At 35.0% G+C, this 17,202-nt stretch overlaps 1 protein-coding gene across 1 annotated transcript; it reads right to left on the bottom strand.

The window, feature by feature from the left end:
* Positions 1-4,006: 4,006 nt before the first annotated feature.
* On the bottom strand, positions 4,007-16,825 carry LOC131033208 (tRNase Z TRZ1). Its single transcript, XM_057964367.2, has 8 exons — positions 16,452-16,825; positions 15,521-15,683; positions 15,350-15,420; positions 15,138-15,233; positions 14,871-14,984; positions 4,955-5,023; positions 4,403-4,477; positions 4,007-4,308 (listed from the first exon to the last, which is right to left on the bottom strand). Exons 1-8 carry the CDS (start codon positions 16,797-16,799, stop codon positions 4,234-4,236), a joined length of 1,011 nt encoding a protein of 336 aa, XP_057820350.2. The 5' UTR covers positions 16,800-16,825; the 3' UTR covers positions 4,007-4,233.
* Positions 16,826-17,202: the final 377 nt, after the last annotated feature.

Here is a 17,202-nt window from a genome sequence, read left to right as displayed (position 1 = left end):
TAGCTCCTATCATGACATGATTTGAAAAATATTTTGACTAAGGTAAACATGGACTTTGAAAGGGTCCAAACCCTTGTAAAATCAACATAAACCCATCAAGGAACCAAAAAAGAAAAACAATCAAAGAGGCAAACAAAGCAAGCTTCACAAGGAAAGAGATATAAAGCAACTAGCCACAACAGAACTAGTAGAACAAGACTGCAAGTAGCCAAAAAACAACAAGCTAGAAGTTGATTAGACAAGGAGGTGTCACTGTGATTTAAAGGCAAACCTAACCAAGGAGCTCTGGACTTGAGTTTGCTCCAAATGGTTAAAATTAAGTTTCTTAAAAGAATCAATCTAAGCCAAGGTAGAAGTTTCCACATTAGCAAAATCCAAATCTATTTTAAAAAATAAAAACCTTAGAACAAACGAGCACTTTACAACTTTTCACCAAAGTAGATCTGGTAGATTTAGTAGTAGGACTTACATCCGAGAAGCCCAAATCATTTCCAACATCCCTGAATATGGAGTTCCCAACATTTGACTAAGAAACTATGAGATATTGGCACAAAAGGGCATATTTCCCAACCTTATGACACTGAGAGCAATAGGAAAGAGTGTTGATAGTGGATAATCTACTCCTAGACCCCCAACCTAGAATGAAACTTAATGGAGTTGGGCACCAACTTACTACCATTGAGACAAACACAAAATTTGGCAAAAACCAACTATTACATATCTTTTGTAACTACAATTTGAAAAATGTTGTGTTAGTTCGTAATTTGATTGTCTTTGGGTTTGGCACTTATATGAACTAGGTTGAAGAATTGAGTATAATTGATGTTTAATTTCATCTTAGAAACTTGAAACAAACATAACACTACAATCAAATTATCAATTATATAGTCAAATTGGGAGAATTAAATGATCTTGATTTCATGGATATAGATATGTAAACAAGTTTTTAGATGAAAGATGCCTAGTGAAGTCAGAATACCACACTATAACTTAGAATGAAATATAAATTTATGCGCTAAATACACGATACAAAAAAACAAATTGACTATAAGCTAAGATATGACATTTATTGAATTAAGAATAGGAAATATTGTGTATCGTGTTTTCAATGCTTGAAACACATTAGAACAGAGAGTTTTTTTAGGTTGAAATAGATTGGTTTATGGAATTATATGTTGATAATTTAGGAGTGATTCCTTTTGCATTTACTTTAGTAGCAAGAGTAAAATCAAATTTTAGAAATAAATTTATTTTTCCTAGTCCTAAAGAGCTAGACCCTAAGCATAATCTATCATGAACCCATTTAACATGCAATTACTATTACAAATTATGGTTATGCAATAAGCTTAGACGTGGATTCTGATCTACTCTTTTAACCAAAGTATCATAGTCCCAATCCACTAGTAATAAACTTAGATTTGGACTATGATTTATATTTTTAACCAAAGCATCGTAGTCCCAATCCACTAGTAATAAGCTTAGATGAGGACTATGATTTATGTTTTTAGCCAAAGCATCGTAGTCCCAATCTACTAGTAATCAAGGAGGATTTTGCAAACAAGTCTATGGTCCTAATCCCCAAGTGGTTAAAGTGGAGCTAACAAGATCTTTGTTCATTTGAATGCACCAGAATCTTAAGATTATGTGCTTGGATATGTTTATATATGTGAATTTATACTCATATCAAGAGATGATATTAGGATTTCATGTGCTTGTGCATATCCATTTGTGAATATGCAAGCAAATGCCACTTATACTACAGTTTATCATTATAAACATCACATCTATATTAAACATGATATGAGAACTATTTTTTATGAATGACATTATTTGATATATCATGCATGCAATATGTTCTTTTATTATAATGCAATGATTAATTTAATTCTTATTCATTGAATGTTGCTCTATTTATACATATATAATGGTGTACTTAATGACATTCAATTGAAAAGAAATCACATTATGATTTTTATTTTTTTAATTAGAAAAAATAACATTACTTATATTGATTTGTGGTTTCTAATAACCATACATAAGGGTCATTACATCTCCTATTTGCAAAAACTTGGAATAATTTCCTCATCAACTATGATGGGCAATGTCCCTACAACCCTTTGCAATATGATATCTAGTTGAGATATTTTGCATTATACCATGAGTTACTCTAGCAAGCTAATTAATTAGGGGTGGAGATCAAATTGTCACTTATATCCCACACGCTCAAGCAGATCCAATTTTTTGGTAGCAACATAACTAGATGTTGCAATCAATTCAGTAGTTCTTGAGTTTGATTTCGTCGATTATGAGTTTGAGTTGGTTAGTTATGCAATAGATTCTATTGAAGCAGCATCAGTAGATCCAATTGTTTATGTGATTGGTCCAGCTTATCCACCACATGGTACGAACGAACAACTGCATGGGGGACACGAACCACCACCTAGTGAACCATTGCATGGGGAACAACCACCTTATGGTGAACAATAGCCCCCCTATGGTGAACAACAACCACCTAGCAATGGATAGCCACCTAGTGACGAGAACTACATAATAGATAAAGAACTTCCAAATGGCGAACTACTACATGAAGGAGAACTAGAATTGCCCTACTATTATAAGGCACTAGCACCGAGCTTGGCCCCTACTATTTTAAGGGATGGAGATCCCTCTCGATTTCTTTAGGCTCCACTAAGACCTTCCTTTCACGCATTGAATATCCAATTCTAGGACCGCCTAAAGCAAAGACAGATGCAAAGGCAATAGAGGCGGTAGAGACTGCAACTAAGACAACTTCTGGACCAGGTGACCAACTATACCAACTACAATTGTGGCAGAGTCAGTCTATCAAATGATGATATCCTTGATCGATTCGATCGAATTTGGATTAAAAAAATTTATTACTACAATGGATCAATCAATCAAGATGGTTTATATCATATAAAGTATATACTTCTACTTTCATGTGCTAAAACTTTGGCCTGTAAACATAAAAGTACAATTCGTGTAGTTCGGGAACAATTAGGTTTGGAACTCTTTACAAAATTGTTTTCAAAAGAAAAATTCATTTCTTCGTCCTTTGCAAAAACTCATTCACAGAGAGAGAACGAATTTGGAATTCAGAAATTAGCCATGAGATAAATCCCATGGCTAATTTCTAGCAAAATATGCAGAATAAACAAATAGAAAACTGATTTGACCAATGAAATACTTATTGAGCAATTGCCAGGATCAATTTATGGTCCTATAGCTCTTTTCCACCCGTAAATCCCATCAAATGATTACTAAATTACTACATGCTAGTTTTCCTAGTTTCTCTTTGTGACACACTTTGATTAAAAGTATTCTTGTGCTCAATAATCTTCAAGAGTGCACACTAAAAAACAAACTAGCTTGCAATTACGTAAATATAAATGCAATAAATCTTTGACTTATAGGATTCTACTTATGCTAAGCATTCCATCTGTATTAGAAACACAAATACAAATGTGAGTTATCGTTCTCCTTTCCAAAACATGAAGTCATATATTCCAAGCACTGTCAGTAATATATTTTATGCCCATGTGCAATTAGGATCACAAGTATCATTTTACAGGTTAAAACACTCTCAATCAAAAGGTCAAGCTTTCTTGAGCAGTTTTGATATATCAGATATATGATGTTTTTATGGTGTGTAATAATTTTGCAACAATATTTCTGGATTAAACTGTGTAATTTAAAAAATTGACATTCAAATTAAAGTTTTGATATTCGTGAACATTTTATACATTCAGGTATGGTGCATCGTCTGTGTCATAGAGTGAAATTTGTACATCCTTAATTTTGTTATATATAATTTAAATATAAATTAAACTGAACACCATGCGTCAGATGCCCCTTATTAATATAATCGAGTATATTAGAGATACTCGAAAATGAACTTTGAATAAATCAGCTTCTCATAAATAAGGGTTGCCAAAGGCACCCATTAATGTGACACTAATTTGTCAAAACCTTATGTATAGATTTGAAGAAATACAAGCCATATTTTAGACTAGAAAGATTCTACATTGGCATGATATCTATGTATTTAACATATTACAAAATTTCCCCTGTTGAGATCGATTCAGTTATTACAACTCATTCATTTGTGCCCAGTTTAATAATTAATTAAAATGATGAAACTCTAGTGTTATAATTTTTTATTACAAAATTAGAAAGATAAATAAAATCAATTATGAATTTTCAATTCTCAAATCAGAATCCTTCAGTGAGTGCGAAAACTCTTCCCGCCAAAGTTGAGGGTAAGTTTGACATTGCTTCCTTGATTTCCTGCAGTTTTCAATGTTAGTGACAATCAATTTGACTATCAAAGAAAAGTGAAGGAGAGTGATCTCATGGGACCACATTAAGTAAAACAACTTACCTTAGCCGTATACCGTGCGGAGAAGTGGATGAACAGGATTGCCTTATTTTGAAATTGGTCTGCATGATTTACAACCTACAATGCCAAACATCGGACATCCAGTGGTAAAAACAAACCTTTGCACTGAAGCTATGAATACTATCACAAAACTGCCTAAGTTGAAGTACAAATCCTTCAAGTACTCTTCAAAACACTTTTTGGGCAGTACATTCGTATCTAAATTTCCATGCTGACATCCTTCATTTTCTTCTAAACTAAGCTTCCTAAACAAAAGAATGAACCCAAAATATACCACAAATATGGTAAAAGTACAAATAAAGAAATAGGGTTAGATATGCTTCCTTTGCATATTCTCCCTATTGAAAAAGAACTTAAGTATTCCAATGTCCAATGAAGGGCCATCTTAACTTTCCATAAAATTGAATTTTACCCCTAGTTTGAGGAAACATCAAGGGAAAAAAGCGAGGGGCACCTCTAGGTGGTAGCAAGAAGATGTTGCTGCTAATTCTCTCTGAACTAAACGCATCCGACATGCACAAAATAAATCCTCACCTCAGACAAATGGATATGACCATAATCTCGTGCATGCTCAACGCTCATTGCATCATCCACAAAGGTAACCTGCAACCAACACAACAGAATAGGAAATGATAGTTGAACACCATGCCATCATGTGTATTACGCCAAATTGCCATTGTACACTAAATTTGCAATCTTTATTCTAGAGAGTATACAGGTTGCACAAACCAGTCTATGGCATTATTAATTTGAAGTTTAAACTGACAGAAATGAATGGCATTGAATGTCAATGATTAATTCAGAATATTCACATGTTACAAAAAAATATGTTTTGCATGTTGAGAAGATGGACCTCTAGATTCTTCTTAAATGTCCAGTCATTGTCTCTACTTAACTATCCCTGTGCTATTTGATTTCTCAAGCATTGGCTTTAATCATTTACCTGATGATAGGTCCAGTAGGGAGACACAAAATGTCAAAGCCTAATAAATCCATGCAGTGGATCCCAGACGCACATTACAATTTCAAAGCTTTTCTAAGATGTCTATTAGTGAAGTTCTTCTTTGGCTCTGACCTTCATTGCTTCCATACAAATGTTATGCATTGTTTAGCTTCCTTAAGGCAATGTGATCGGCAAGTATTACAAGGCAAAGCTGTCACCATTATTCAATCCTTCTAAAATTACTGCCACTTCTTGCTTCATGTCGAGTATTGATTTCTGGAGGACCTCTGATAGCTTATTCCAAATTAAAGATAATGTCTTTTACCGGCATATGTTTTGGAGCAATAGAGATGCCAAAGCCTCTTTTCAAAGGTTTCAATTTTCGTCCATCTGTTTCTTACAATGAAATCTTTATGAAATTCCTTGTCTTTCTTCCAAGCTTCTTGTGTGCAGATGTCTGTGCATATCAATTGGTGTATAGGTAGGGTTGCGCTGTTGTTGCCCTTTTTCTTTTTTCTAATATATATATTATTATGAAATCTATTTAAATGTATTCCTAACCTACTAGTAAGGGCATTATTATAAATCTTAATATTATTATCATTGTGCCAAATGCTAATAATAGCCTTTTACTAAATTATAATTAATATTATTCAAAGCATTGGAATATTCTAACATCTTCATAAAGTTACCTGGCTCAATCACAGACTCGTTAGCAGGCAGCAACATATTAGTATTTTTGAATGAATGTGCTTCTGTCTCGCATAACATTCACCAAATCTATTCTTAAAATCTTCCTGGTGACGCTTCTTGTAACAAAAAATTTCACCGCTGTTTTACGGACCTTCCTCCACATCTTATGAATCATAATCCTTTTTACCTTTCTCGTCCTATTTATGGGTACAACCTTCAACTATCTTAATGTGACTAGCAGGAATCCATTTTTAGTTTCGGTAGAATCAGACAAGTATACATTAATAATGATGTTAATTTGAACTGGCAGAAGAGGGATTCTCCAACTTGATAGCTGTTCAAAATATAAAATCTTATTGAGAAATGCTAATTTGAATTCTAGTGAGCATTCTCAATCTTGCAAGAGGAGATATACACACCTTTCCCATCAAAATAGTGATTGTCACTAGTTTGATGCTAATTTTCTTAAAAATTTCTGTAGTCTCTCAAGCTTTTAGCAAGCTTGATCATTTGACATGAGCCAACTTTAGTATGGTCATGTTTATACACCTCAACTCTTTTTACCCATGCTGCAGGTCATGCTGCAGGCATTATGATTGGAGTATCTTGCTCCCAAGCGCACACACTTAGGAACGTATCAGACAAGACTGGGCTAGGTAGACTTCCTTGATACAAAAATTTAAGGGCATTGGTGAGGCAGCTTTCAAATTTAAAATCCAACTCACTCATATACAAATTAAATATTTAACAGATCATGTTTGAAAGATTTGATCTATCCATTCTGAAATAAACTATTGGTGAAAGTAGGCACAAGATAAGCATTTTATCTGAAGATTTGTACCATCTTAATATAGAGCTCACTTGTTGCCTTCTGTCATAAAATTTGAGTACAGAAGCTAACGCTGAGGATAAGAAGATTCCTGATAAATTTGTTGAGAAAGACAACTTCAACATGATAATTGCTAAGAGATCTCAAGGCTTGGATTTCCACTGCTTGGATTCTCAGGTTTTAGTTCCAGGATGGGCTGAAAGAGCTAGCTTTTGGTGTTCTTCAAAAAGCATGAATGCTGGGCATTATTCTTCTATTGGTTTTTCCCCCTTCTCCAGCATTGACTAGTTCTAATTTCTTCCAAATGTCTACATTGTTGATATCTATTAAGGATGGAAGTAAGTGTTCAGACTTCAGACCCTCCTAATCAAAACTGTGTCCTTTTTGATAAAAAGATCTATGTCTGATCTGGTTTCTCTGAATGCAGATGTGGTTTTTCCAATTGCAGATCTGCCTGCAAACAAAATTGACCTATCTGCTGGTATGTATTTGCTGGAAATAAAGATTTGAATGATGATCCAAGAAGCAGAGTGGAGCAGAATGTTCATTATTGGTTACTGACTCCAGCACCTAGCAGCAGCTTGCTAGAACACCAATCTAAAAATTCCACTACCAACTCATGGGATTGACTTACCTACATAGGACTGCACATACTTGATTCAAAGGGCTCAACCAACAGCCCTACCATAGTTGCATTTTTCCACACTATACTGCTTCAAGTTGGAAATGAAAGCAATCCTATAGAATCAATACCTTGGAACATGAAATCAAAGCATACCTATCAAATCCATACCTTGGTATGTGAAATGAAAGTATTCCCATCAAATTAATAACTTGAAACACTAGAACACAATCCCCGAGCATTCCCATCAAATCGATACCTTGGAATGCTAGAACTCACTCCCCAACTTTGCCTCACCTTCAAGTTGATATGTTGGAAATGAAAGTATTCTCAACAGCTCAACAGAGAGAGCATTCAAACCTATTAGGGATACTTTGGCAGCAATGCTTGGGGATGGCAATCCCTTTTTCCTAATTATAATAATTTTTGAATTTAAACATCTGAGCACGGCTCACTTGTTGGTATATGGTAAATAGAATCAGGAAAAATCTACCATCAATGCTACAAGAGCAAATGGGAATTTGTAGCTGATGCATAGAAATGTGTTTAGCCAATGCCATCAATGGGAAAATCTTTGTTTTATGTTATATTTATAGATGGTTTCTGCAGAAAAAACATGAGTAATTTTCCTTGGATGGAAATATGAGATATTTAGTAAAATCAAGAAACTCAAAGCTCTTGTAGAAAACCACACAAAGAAGATGATAAAGGTGTTGTGGACAAATAATGGTGGAGTATTTCGATCAAATGGATTCAAGCAGTTTTGTAAGTAATATGGAATAGAAAGGCAGAAATCAACTCCATATACATCACAATAGAATAGAGTTATAAAGAGACTGAAACTAGACGTTGATTGAAAAATCTTTTATACTCAGTGGTGCAGCATTTGAACAAAAATTCTAGGCACAGGCAGTAAAGACTACATTTTAAATGGATCGCTTACATCATCAATTGTTGATTAAATCCCACAGGAGGATGGACTAGTAAGAAACCTTGTCTTTGACATCTTGGAGTTTTTGGTTGTGATACTTATGTGAATATCCCAAAAGAAAGAAGAACTAAGCTAGATTAAAAAGCAAATTAATTTATCTTTAATGGATATAGCCAATGTTCTAAACCTCGCCGAAAACTTGCAAAAATCTTATGTACTCACAAGCTGTAGAGGGTGTCGCATAGCTCACCCATTTACTCATAGATGAGTTTTGGTAAGTAGCAAGGCAACTATTCGGCAAGTCCATAATGAAAAATCACCCAACACAATCCGCATGCAGCTTGCAAGGAAGCACCCATCCTTCTCACTGACACAGCTATCATCTACCTTGGGGCTCTTCTTCTAGTGGTTTTAGGCAATTATGGAAGTAATATTTCAAAGACCTTACAAGTCTGTTTATTTTTACTAGTTTTTTTAAGTTACTAAATTATTTCAAGTATTTAGAAATGCTATTGTTACATGTACATTCATGTTTATGAGCATTCAAACTAATCTACACTAACTAGGTTTTAACATTTCTGAAATTTGTTTCTTTATTTTTTCAATGCTAGGGTTTGCAATGACAAAATTTCCATTCTTTAAATGTTAGGGTTTGCATTTTGTATCTAATGGCATTAGGAACAAGAAGTCAATGCCAAAGCATTGGAAACAAGAATCCTGCTTGGAAGTATGGCGTATAGAAACTGACCTCAGAATTAGCCATTTGCAACTGATGATAAGTGGAGGCATCAATCAACTTAAATACAACCTTGCACATATTATTGGCTGAAACATCAAACTGTATTTAGCAAGAGGATGTACAGAAGATGAATGCAGCTCTTGCTTTGACAAATCAAAACAAATTGGAGAAGATGATTACAGCCACAGCCATTGCAATAGTAACGAATCTCAAAATAGAACAAGACTCAAAAGTAGAAACAAAGCTAGGGATTGTGGACTCCTCTTATGGTCTACAAATTAGTGGCATGTCCACTTCATTGAGCTCCAGCCAAATGCAATCACAAGTATTTTTCATTCCACAAAACACGTCAAGTTCACATCCTCGAGAAGGTACGAATTGGAACAAGCAGCATGATGAAACAAGCATGGCTTGCACAATATATTGGTACTTCGCAACCTTTCATTCAATGTAAAGACAAATCCAAATTAGGATAATTTGATCACAATCCTAACTATTGTAGGGAGAGTGCCTAGTCAACATGACTTAAGTGGGCTAGAAAAAGCAATGGAAAATACAAAGATGATTATGGAAGATCAAAAGAAATATTGGCACAAGTTTCATATGTAATCTCATTCACAAGTAGTAGTAAAAATTAAGAATCAATAAAGTAATGTCTATGCTACTTATCAAAATTAATGACAGTCAAGAAGGAAAGAATGCTATGAAAGAGATGTGAATGCATAGATCATGTCTTGGAAACCTCTCAAAAGGGTAAAACTAGCTACGCTAGTGGCTAATGCACTACTGAGGAATTACTATTAAGAGTTAGACAAGTACAATGAGCTGTAAAATATTGTTGATACAATCTACCCCTTGTTCCACTTGGTTACACATCTACTGTCAAGTCTATGGCATGAATTATAGTGGAATTGTAGGGTAGATCTTTCCATCATAATTAATATTCTGTAAGAACCTTCCTTCATAGCCTCTATATTTGTGAAGAGATTATTTATCTTTGAGATGGAATCCAAATTAGGTTGCAACTGAAATGATGTGTCCATCTACTCATCAAATTGCATGGCAAAGAACAATAGCAGATCTAAGCTCAACGATTTCCACTATCAAAATCAAGGTTTTCGTAGTATCCAACAAATGGATGATAGGCTTTCCAACATACACTAGGTCTTCTTATGATCACATCCAATCCTTGTGCACTTAAACTTCCAACTTCATTTACATGTTCTTCTTTAATCTGCTTATCTTTAAGTTGAGATGCTTCTGTTGTTTTACAATCATCATCATTACTTGATGGTTTTGACTGCTGCACTTGCTCCAAAATTCTGTCCATCATCACTATTGGAACATTTTTTGTGCATATTCGAAAATGTGATATTTAATGGATGACAGCATAAGGATTGCAGCTTGTCTGTCATATACACCTTATGGATATATTTGCACTATGATTTTTTGGTGTACCTTCCCTAAATTGCAGTTTCAGAAATTTCTTGAAATAGCTTAACTTACATATGAGTCTTCATCCATGGAGATCATGTATCATTTCTAAAGGCTCTAAAAGTATTGAAAGCAATTGTCCTGTTTGACGCAGAAATCTCTCACATCACAAAAGTTGCTCTGAACTTTTAGTTACTTCAGCATCACAGACAATGGAAATCACATTATGATGAACCAGTAAATTCTCATCAATAGTAGCTTCATTATCTTAAATCCTATCGAATGAAGGAGTAGATCATTATACTCAAAATAAGGCTCTCTTTTGGGTACACTCCAATGACTGCAACATCCAGCCGTGTGAAGAAATGGAAGAAACGGATCTATGTTTCATGTTCAATAGTATTTGTTACATAATTTATGGTATATGTCTTAAATTCTATCCATATTCTAAACCAAAGGCTAGAGCCTTTCATCCATATTCAATTTTAGGGATCTTTTATCTTTTTACCTTTGAGTACAATTTGGATCCACTGTTTTAACTTCTGCTGCAGGCTGATAGAATTAGAGCTCTGATACCCATTGTTATAAGCTGGGGTAAAATCTGGAAACTGAAACTCGTAAAAACAGAAAACAGGAATTTGAACTGAAATCAGTGAAAGCAAAAATTCACTCATAAAGTTTAGGAATATGAATTTCTAGAATGCATCAAAAAACAAAACTAGAAATGATTGTTTAATAAAAACAAGCAACAACACCTATGCTTATTACAACCAATAAACGGAACCACCCAAGCTCAAGTGAATTCAAACTTTTATCCAGCAAAAAGACCTGTTGATCATAAATTCTCCTCATACTTATAGATGAGAGATTGCTTTATTTCCCAATTGTACTTGCATTATACTACTAGCTGTATTTGCTACATTCCCTGGTTGTCTTTGCTATACTTTGCGAGCTATACTTGAATTCTCCAACTGCACTTGATTATTCTTGAAGTTGTATTCAACATAGTCTCTGGTTGTATTTGCTATGCTTTGCAAGCTGTACTTGTATTCTCTAACTGCACTTGATTATTCTTGAAGTTTCACTCAAAATAGTCTCTGGTTGTACTTGCTATATTTTATAGTTGTTTTTGGGATATTTGCCAGCTGCACTTGTTCTATTCTCTTAGTTGTAGCTACTATATTCTCCAGTGGCACTCAGATTAATTCTCTAAGTTGTAGCTACTATATTCTCCAGTTGCACTCAGATTAATTATCTTAGTTGTACATTATTCTCTTCCTGTAGACTAATTCTTATTCCCTGTGTGATATTTGGGCTAATTACATCCATCACATAGCTTTAATTATTGCTAATGAGCAATCTCCCCTTGACATTGACCAATTTGAGAAGCATATGAATGGTGCTGCTTCCATATTGCTTTAATAGATTGGTATACAGGTGTAAACTTGGCAAGCATGGACAAGGCATCGATTTCTAACGTCGGGCAAATAAACAAACACAGTGTAATCCCAAAAGCTTGCATTCTAATTCTATGGACTGTGGAAACCTAATTCCTTCTATAAGCATGGACTGTGGAAAACTAATTCAGAACAATAATAGACAAAAGGAATGGATGTCTTGGCTACCCTAAGATCATATTGACAAATGATGATCAATGCGGTTCTCCCATGGATTGGTGGAAGAAAAATCCTAAACCATCAGTCAATCCTTTGCATCACAAACAACCAAATAGTGACCCATATGGTTATTCCTATTTCAATATACATGAATCCACACATATCCCATATAGGCATCATCATTTTGTAGAATGTGCATCATCTATAAATGAGCCATATAGGCATTTTCAAGTTGGAGAAAGGTGCATTCTATTGGTTAATTCAGGTATCAACATTCCCCAGCCAGAGATATTGGAATAGCAACAACTATGCTCACTATTTTTGTTATAAAGCATAAACGGACAAATCATAGGTTTGTACATATTGTTAATAATAATTGTGGATGGATTTATAGTTGTTCAAGGCAACATTTGAGCTCTTGTTTAAGGACATTATATTGTTTGGTTTCCCCAACAATACAACCTCTTGGTCCCAGGATGAATTGTCATTGGTCTACACAATTGGGCGCTAGCCTCTAACACCATCCTTTGATCATGCATTGTTATGGAAAACGGGAACCTTGCTTGGAGCATTGACTAATCGTGTTGGCTCCAGGTGGTTGTCATCTTTTGCTAGACTAACTAAGGAAAATTTCAGGTCACCAACCTCACTTCTCGTATGTAAGTTAGACTAACTGAGTAGGATTTCAGTTCAATAGAGCCTCATAGACTGCATAAGTTTTATGTCATGTCCCTTCTCTAGCCGCTGTTATTTTTTCTCCTAATAAGGCTTAAGTATGTTTCTTCTCCATACTTAGCCAATTTTCTGGGTTAGAGAAGTCTTTTGATTCAATAAGTGGTGGGGTCCAGTTCACTTAAGTGGCTTCCTGATTTTCAGTCATGGCTTGGGGCCAAGATAAATTAAATATTTTATGACTCTTCCTACCTTGTGGATCAGCGCTGAGGGTTATTCTTTTCCCTAATATTATTGCCAAGTTTAGGTTAGAAGGTGGAGCGCATATTTTAGGGTTGAGGGTTATATTGCCACGGTGGAAGAAAAGGAGGTATCCTGAAATCATTATGATTTTATACTATTTTTGGTCTGCCGCCAGATCTCCATGCTAAGGACACAACCCCTGAGCATCAAACCTTGGACGCTACCCCAAGTAAACAGTCCCAGTCGCTGCACGCTACAGCAGTGTAGGTGCGGTTACAGTAGCAGATTTCAGTTTCAAAATTACAGTTCGCCATTGCTGAAGGGTTTCAGAGGTATTCAATTAGGCAACGCTGATGATAGATAATGAGGGTTTGAGACCGCCGTGGGTCATCCTCTAGATTATTCTGTCAGCTCTTGGTATTCCTGAATCATCCAATAAGAAATAAATAATATTGTTTTCAATACCTTACTTCTGTTTTAGACAGTTTAGGCATATCTGGTTTATATCCAATAAGAAATCTGTTCCAGAACTGTTTGATCTATCTTGAATGGAATGCTTCAATTTGATAGTATTTTCAACCCAATACCCTAGCTGGGTTATTTCACTATACTCATTGGGGATTTTGCAAGACTAATTCTAGGGCAGTTGCATATGTTCCGCCATATCCAGCCAGCACACATCCTTGAAAATCCATTTAACCATGCTAATGAAAAGTGAACAGGATCAGTTTTTGGCAGCTAATTCTTTGTTCAACTCATGTTGTTGTAGTCTTTGACTGTTCTGGTTTTCTGTTGTTCAAATTAGGACATATCAGCTTGTCTATAAGAAAGCTGTCATTAAGAAGGATTACTGTGTCATGACTGATTTTCATCTTATGCCCACACATACAGTGTACAGGGTGTAATCTAATTATCTCTTTTCATCCCATGCTCTAAAGTACAGTGTAAGGGAGGATGCTAATGGGAAATGACATATAATGACACGATGCATCTGAGTTCCCCAAATCAATTGTAAGTTGATATTCCAGCATAAGAGAGGCCAATCATACTGTATACAAAATTACTGAAAGAGGGTATGAAAAGCTACACGTATGATTTAATCATAATTTTCCATCACAAGTCTAGATCAGCTGACCCAAAGCATTGACCATGTTTTGCTTGCAGTTATTTACTGAAAACAGTGAGATTGGGTGAGATATTTTTTCAGCTGTGCAGGCCCTGTCAAATCATACAGATCACTGTTTTGCTACAGACAAATGCACACAAGCACGTATGATGACACAGTTAATTCCACTAGGAATGACTTTGACACAGCAGAAAATGGATCTTTTTGCAAACAATCCAATCTATTGGGAATTTGTTTTAATAAATCTTCTCAAAAATTGATTCCACATACAAAAACATGGGATACAGATCAAATATTTGTTCCTGATCAGTCTGTTTGCTGGAGTTAGAATGGTACTGTTGAAATACAAATACAAAGCTCAGTCAGAGATCAATGATCTGGTTAATCAGGATCATCAAAAGAGTAGGGTAGATAGAAGCAATACACAATTCCATTTACATTACACTTGTGAAAGAATGCCCAAAGACAAGAATCTATAACATGTCTATTTCTAAAGTGAACGTATGCAACAAGAATCTAGAGCGTTTTTTAATTTCTGAAGAACTAATCTTCCAAAAATCTTTTCTAAATTAGATATGGAAGGGAAAACAGAAGCTATGTACCTCCATAATAAGAACCGTTGCTCGCAATACATCAATATTATTAGGATCGAATATAAAGTCAGACATTGTATCTCCTGTGAATGCAATCTCTGGTGACTTTATGGTGTCTGTGATCTGTTATGATAGAGAGAAACGAAATTTTCAAAATATATTATTTCACTTGTAACAAGTAGAAAAATGACTACCTGACACAAATGCACACATTCACAAGCAAAAATCTAATGCAAGATTGATCTTTCTAGCAAATTCTATACCGCATAGACACACCTCCACACCTGACAACTTCAGCTTTTTTATATCATTTCCTTGCAAACCGTGATATTCCTTCTTTAGTTTCTGCTTAACTGAATAGATAATATATCCCTGAATTAAATCAAGAAGAAAGAGCTCAGAAATTTCTGCGTTGCTGCATTGTAATGGAGGAGAATAAATATAAAACTATCTCACATAACCTATCCTCCAGATAACTGAAAGCCTACCTGGCTTGGTATAGCATGATATGTCTTAAATGGCCTCACAATCAAGTCCTTTCTTATTTGATAGTCCTCCCCTATAGGTAGAACTGATGATTAGAGGTCTACTCATCGACAAGCCACTTTGTTTCTATACTATTCAAGAGTGAAAATTTTGGAAAGAGCGTCAGAGCATACCCACATTCAAAGCTATTAGATTGTGATTGAGCTCTGAGTGATCCATTGCTCTGTGAACTTCAAACAGCTTTTCAACATGTTCTTTTATGTCTGCTGAGACAAAAATTGTCGGAGGCCTCATTCTGTATAGACCACGAGTTGCAACATACATGGGAAGTCCACCCTGATAGAAATTGCACATAAAAATTGGCTTAGCTTCAAAACTGTGGAAAGACTAACCATCTGAAAAAAAAAAATCACAAAATGGCTCAGCGCCTGTTTATTAAAAATGTTTATCTTCTAACAACAATGTCCGTGTAGGTCATTCGCAAAATGACATCAACCCAAAACAAAACCAAAGGAAAGTATATCAAGTTTCTGTGACTAGACCAATATAGTAATATACCATAACCTTTTTGTGACCAAAATAAAACCACAGGAAAGGACGTCAAATTTCTATGACTAGACAAACTTACCACAATCCTTGTAAAAGAGCTGAAAACTTAGACCCCCAGGATATATGAAACCTTGTTACTCTGGCTGACAATAGAAAAGGCAAAAAAAGAATGCAATTTGTATCTTTTCCATAGCTGGAGTAGTTGAATCAGAAAAACACTCTAAGGTCATAATATCCAGACCAATTACACAAGCATTTTAGCAGAAGCTTCTTACAAGATTTGATCAAAGAATCGATTGTTGCGAAAATTAGGATTTCCATCATCAAATTAAATAGCAGAAAAACAACAATTCAAAAAAATATTGTGACGGCATATGCTGTGCCATAAACTATCTGTGACCTCATAGAAGTTAAAAATCTTCTATTCTATTCTAATTAATGCTGAGTTGCAGAACCTTCAAATTATTTAAAAAACAGAGTGATTCTACAGGCAAGCAGCCCAGCCGAGTCATTCTATCAGATCCAAATCGTTATAAACATAAATAGAGTGCTTACAATATGATCCATGTGACCGTGGGAAATGAAGAGGAAATCTTGGGGAATGGCCCTTTGAGGGCAGCGCCCAATGTCGAAAGCCATTTTCAAAGCAGGCACAATCACACACGTCTCTTGACCCCCAATGGACACCCCTTCAATGGAATACCCTGCAATTTCGAGGCCTTTTTTGATTTTGCCCTTATTCTCCTTCTTCTCTTGTGTTTTATTATTATCATTGATGTGCATGGTGCAAAACCTGTTACTCCTGGAGACCAACTTCTGAGTCTTTGGTGGATACAGCAACAACGGCAATGGATGATCGCAACACGTTTTGAAAATGGCTCGTCTGTCCATCCAACTTATCATTATAACTAGCAATTGCACCCTAGTGTGCAATGGGTACGCTGAATAAAAGAATATAGGTCAAAATAATAAACATTGGAAAATTGAGGAATATTGAGAAAAAAAAAATTGATAAAGTGACATATTGTTAATCATAAATTTTTAATAAATTGAACAAGTTTAATAATTCATCATATAAGGATAATTCATTTATCACCAATAAGAGGTCATTGAAATAAAGGATAAGAAGAATCATACGTTAGAACTTGGTAGTATATATAAACATGAAAAAATGATCAATTATTAATAGTGTTACAAGCAAAAATGCACACTATAATAAAAAAACACCATGAAATTGAATACATGGTTTACATTATCTTTTCTTGAATATAATCATTTGAAATGTCCTTGGAACCTCTCAAGAAAA

Source organism: Cryptomeria japonica, chromosome 6, assembly GCF_030272615.1.
Source record: "Cryptomeria japonica chromosome 6, Sugi_1.0, whole genome shotgun sequence".
NCBI lineage: Eukaryota > Viridiplantae > Streptophyta > Pinopsida > Cupressales > Cupressaceae > Cryptomeria > Cryptomeria japonica.
The sequence above is the reverse complement of the archived record's forward strand: the minus strand, read 5'-3'. Positions and strand labels throughout refer to the sequence as shown.

Excerpts from the sequence above, each read along its gene's own strand:
- LOC131033208 (XM_057964367.2), bottom strand. The coding sequence starts at position 16,799 with ATGATAAGTTGGATGGACAGACGAGCCATTTTCAAAACGTGTTGCGAT. Across the intron at positions 4,478-4,954 it reads GTCATATCCATTTGTCTGAG|GTTGTAAATCATGCAGACCA; the intron begins GTGAGGATTTAT and ends TTGGCATTGTAG. Across the intron at positions 4,309-4,402 it reads CCGCACGGTATACGGCTAAG|GAAATCAAGGAAGCAATGTC; the intron begins GTAAGTTGTTTT and ends TGAAAACTGCAG.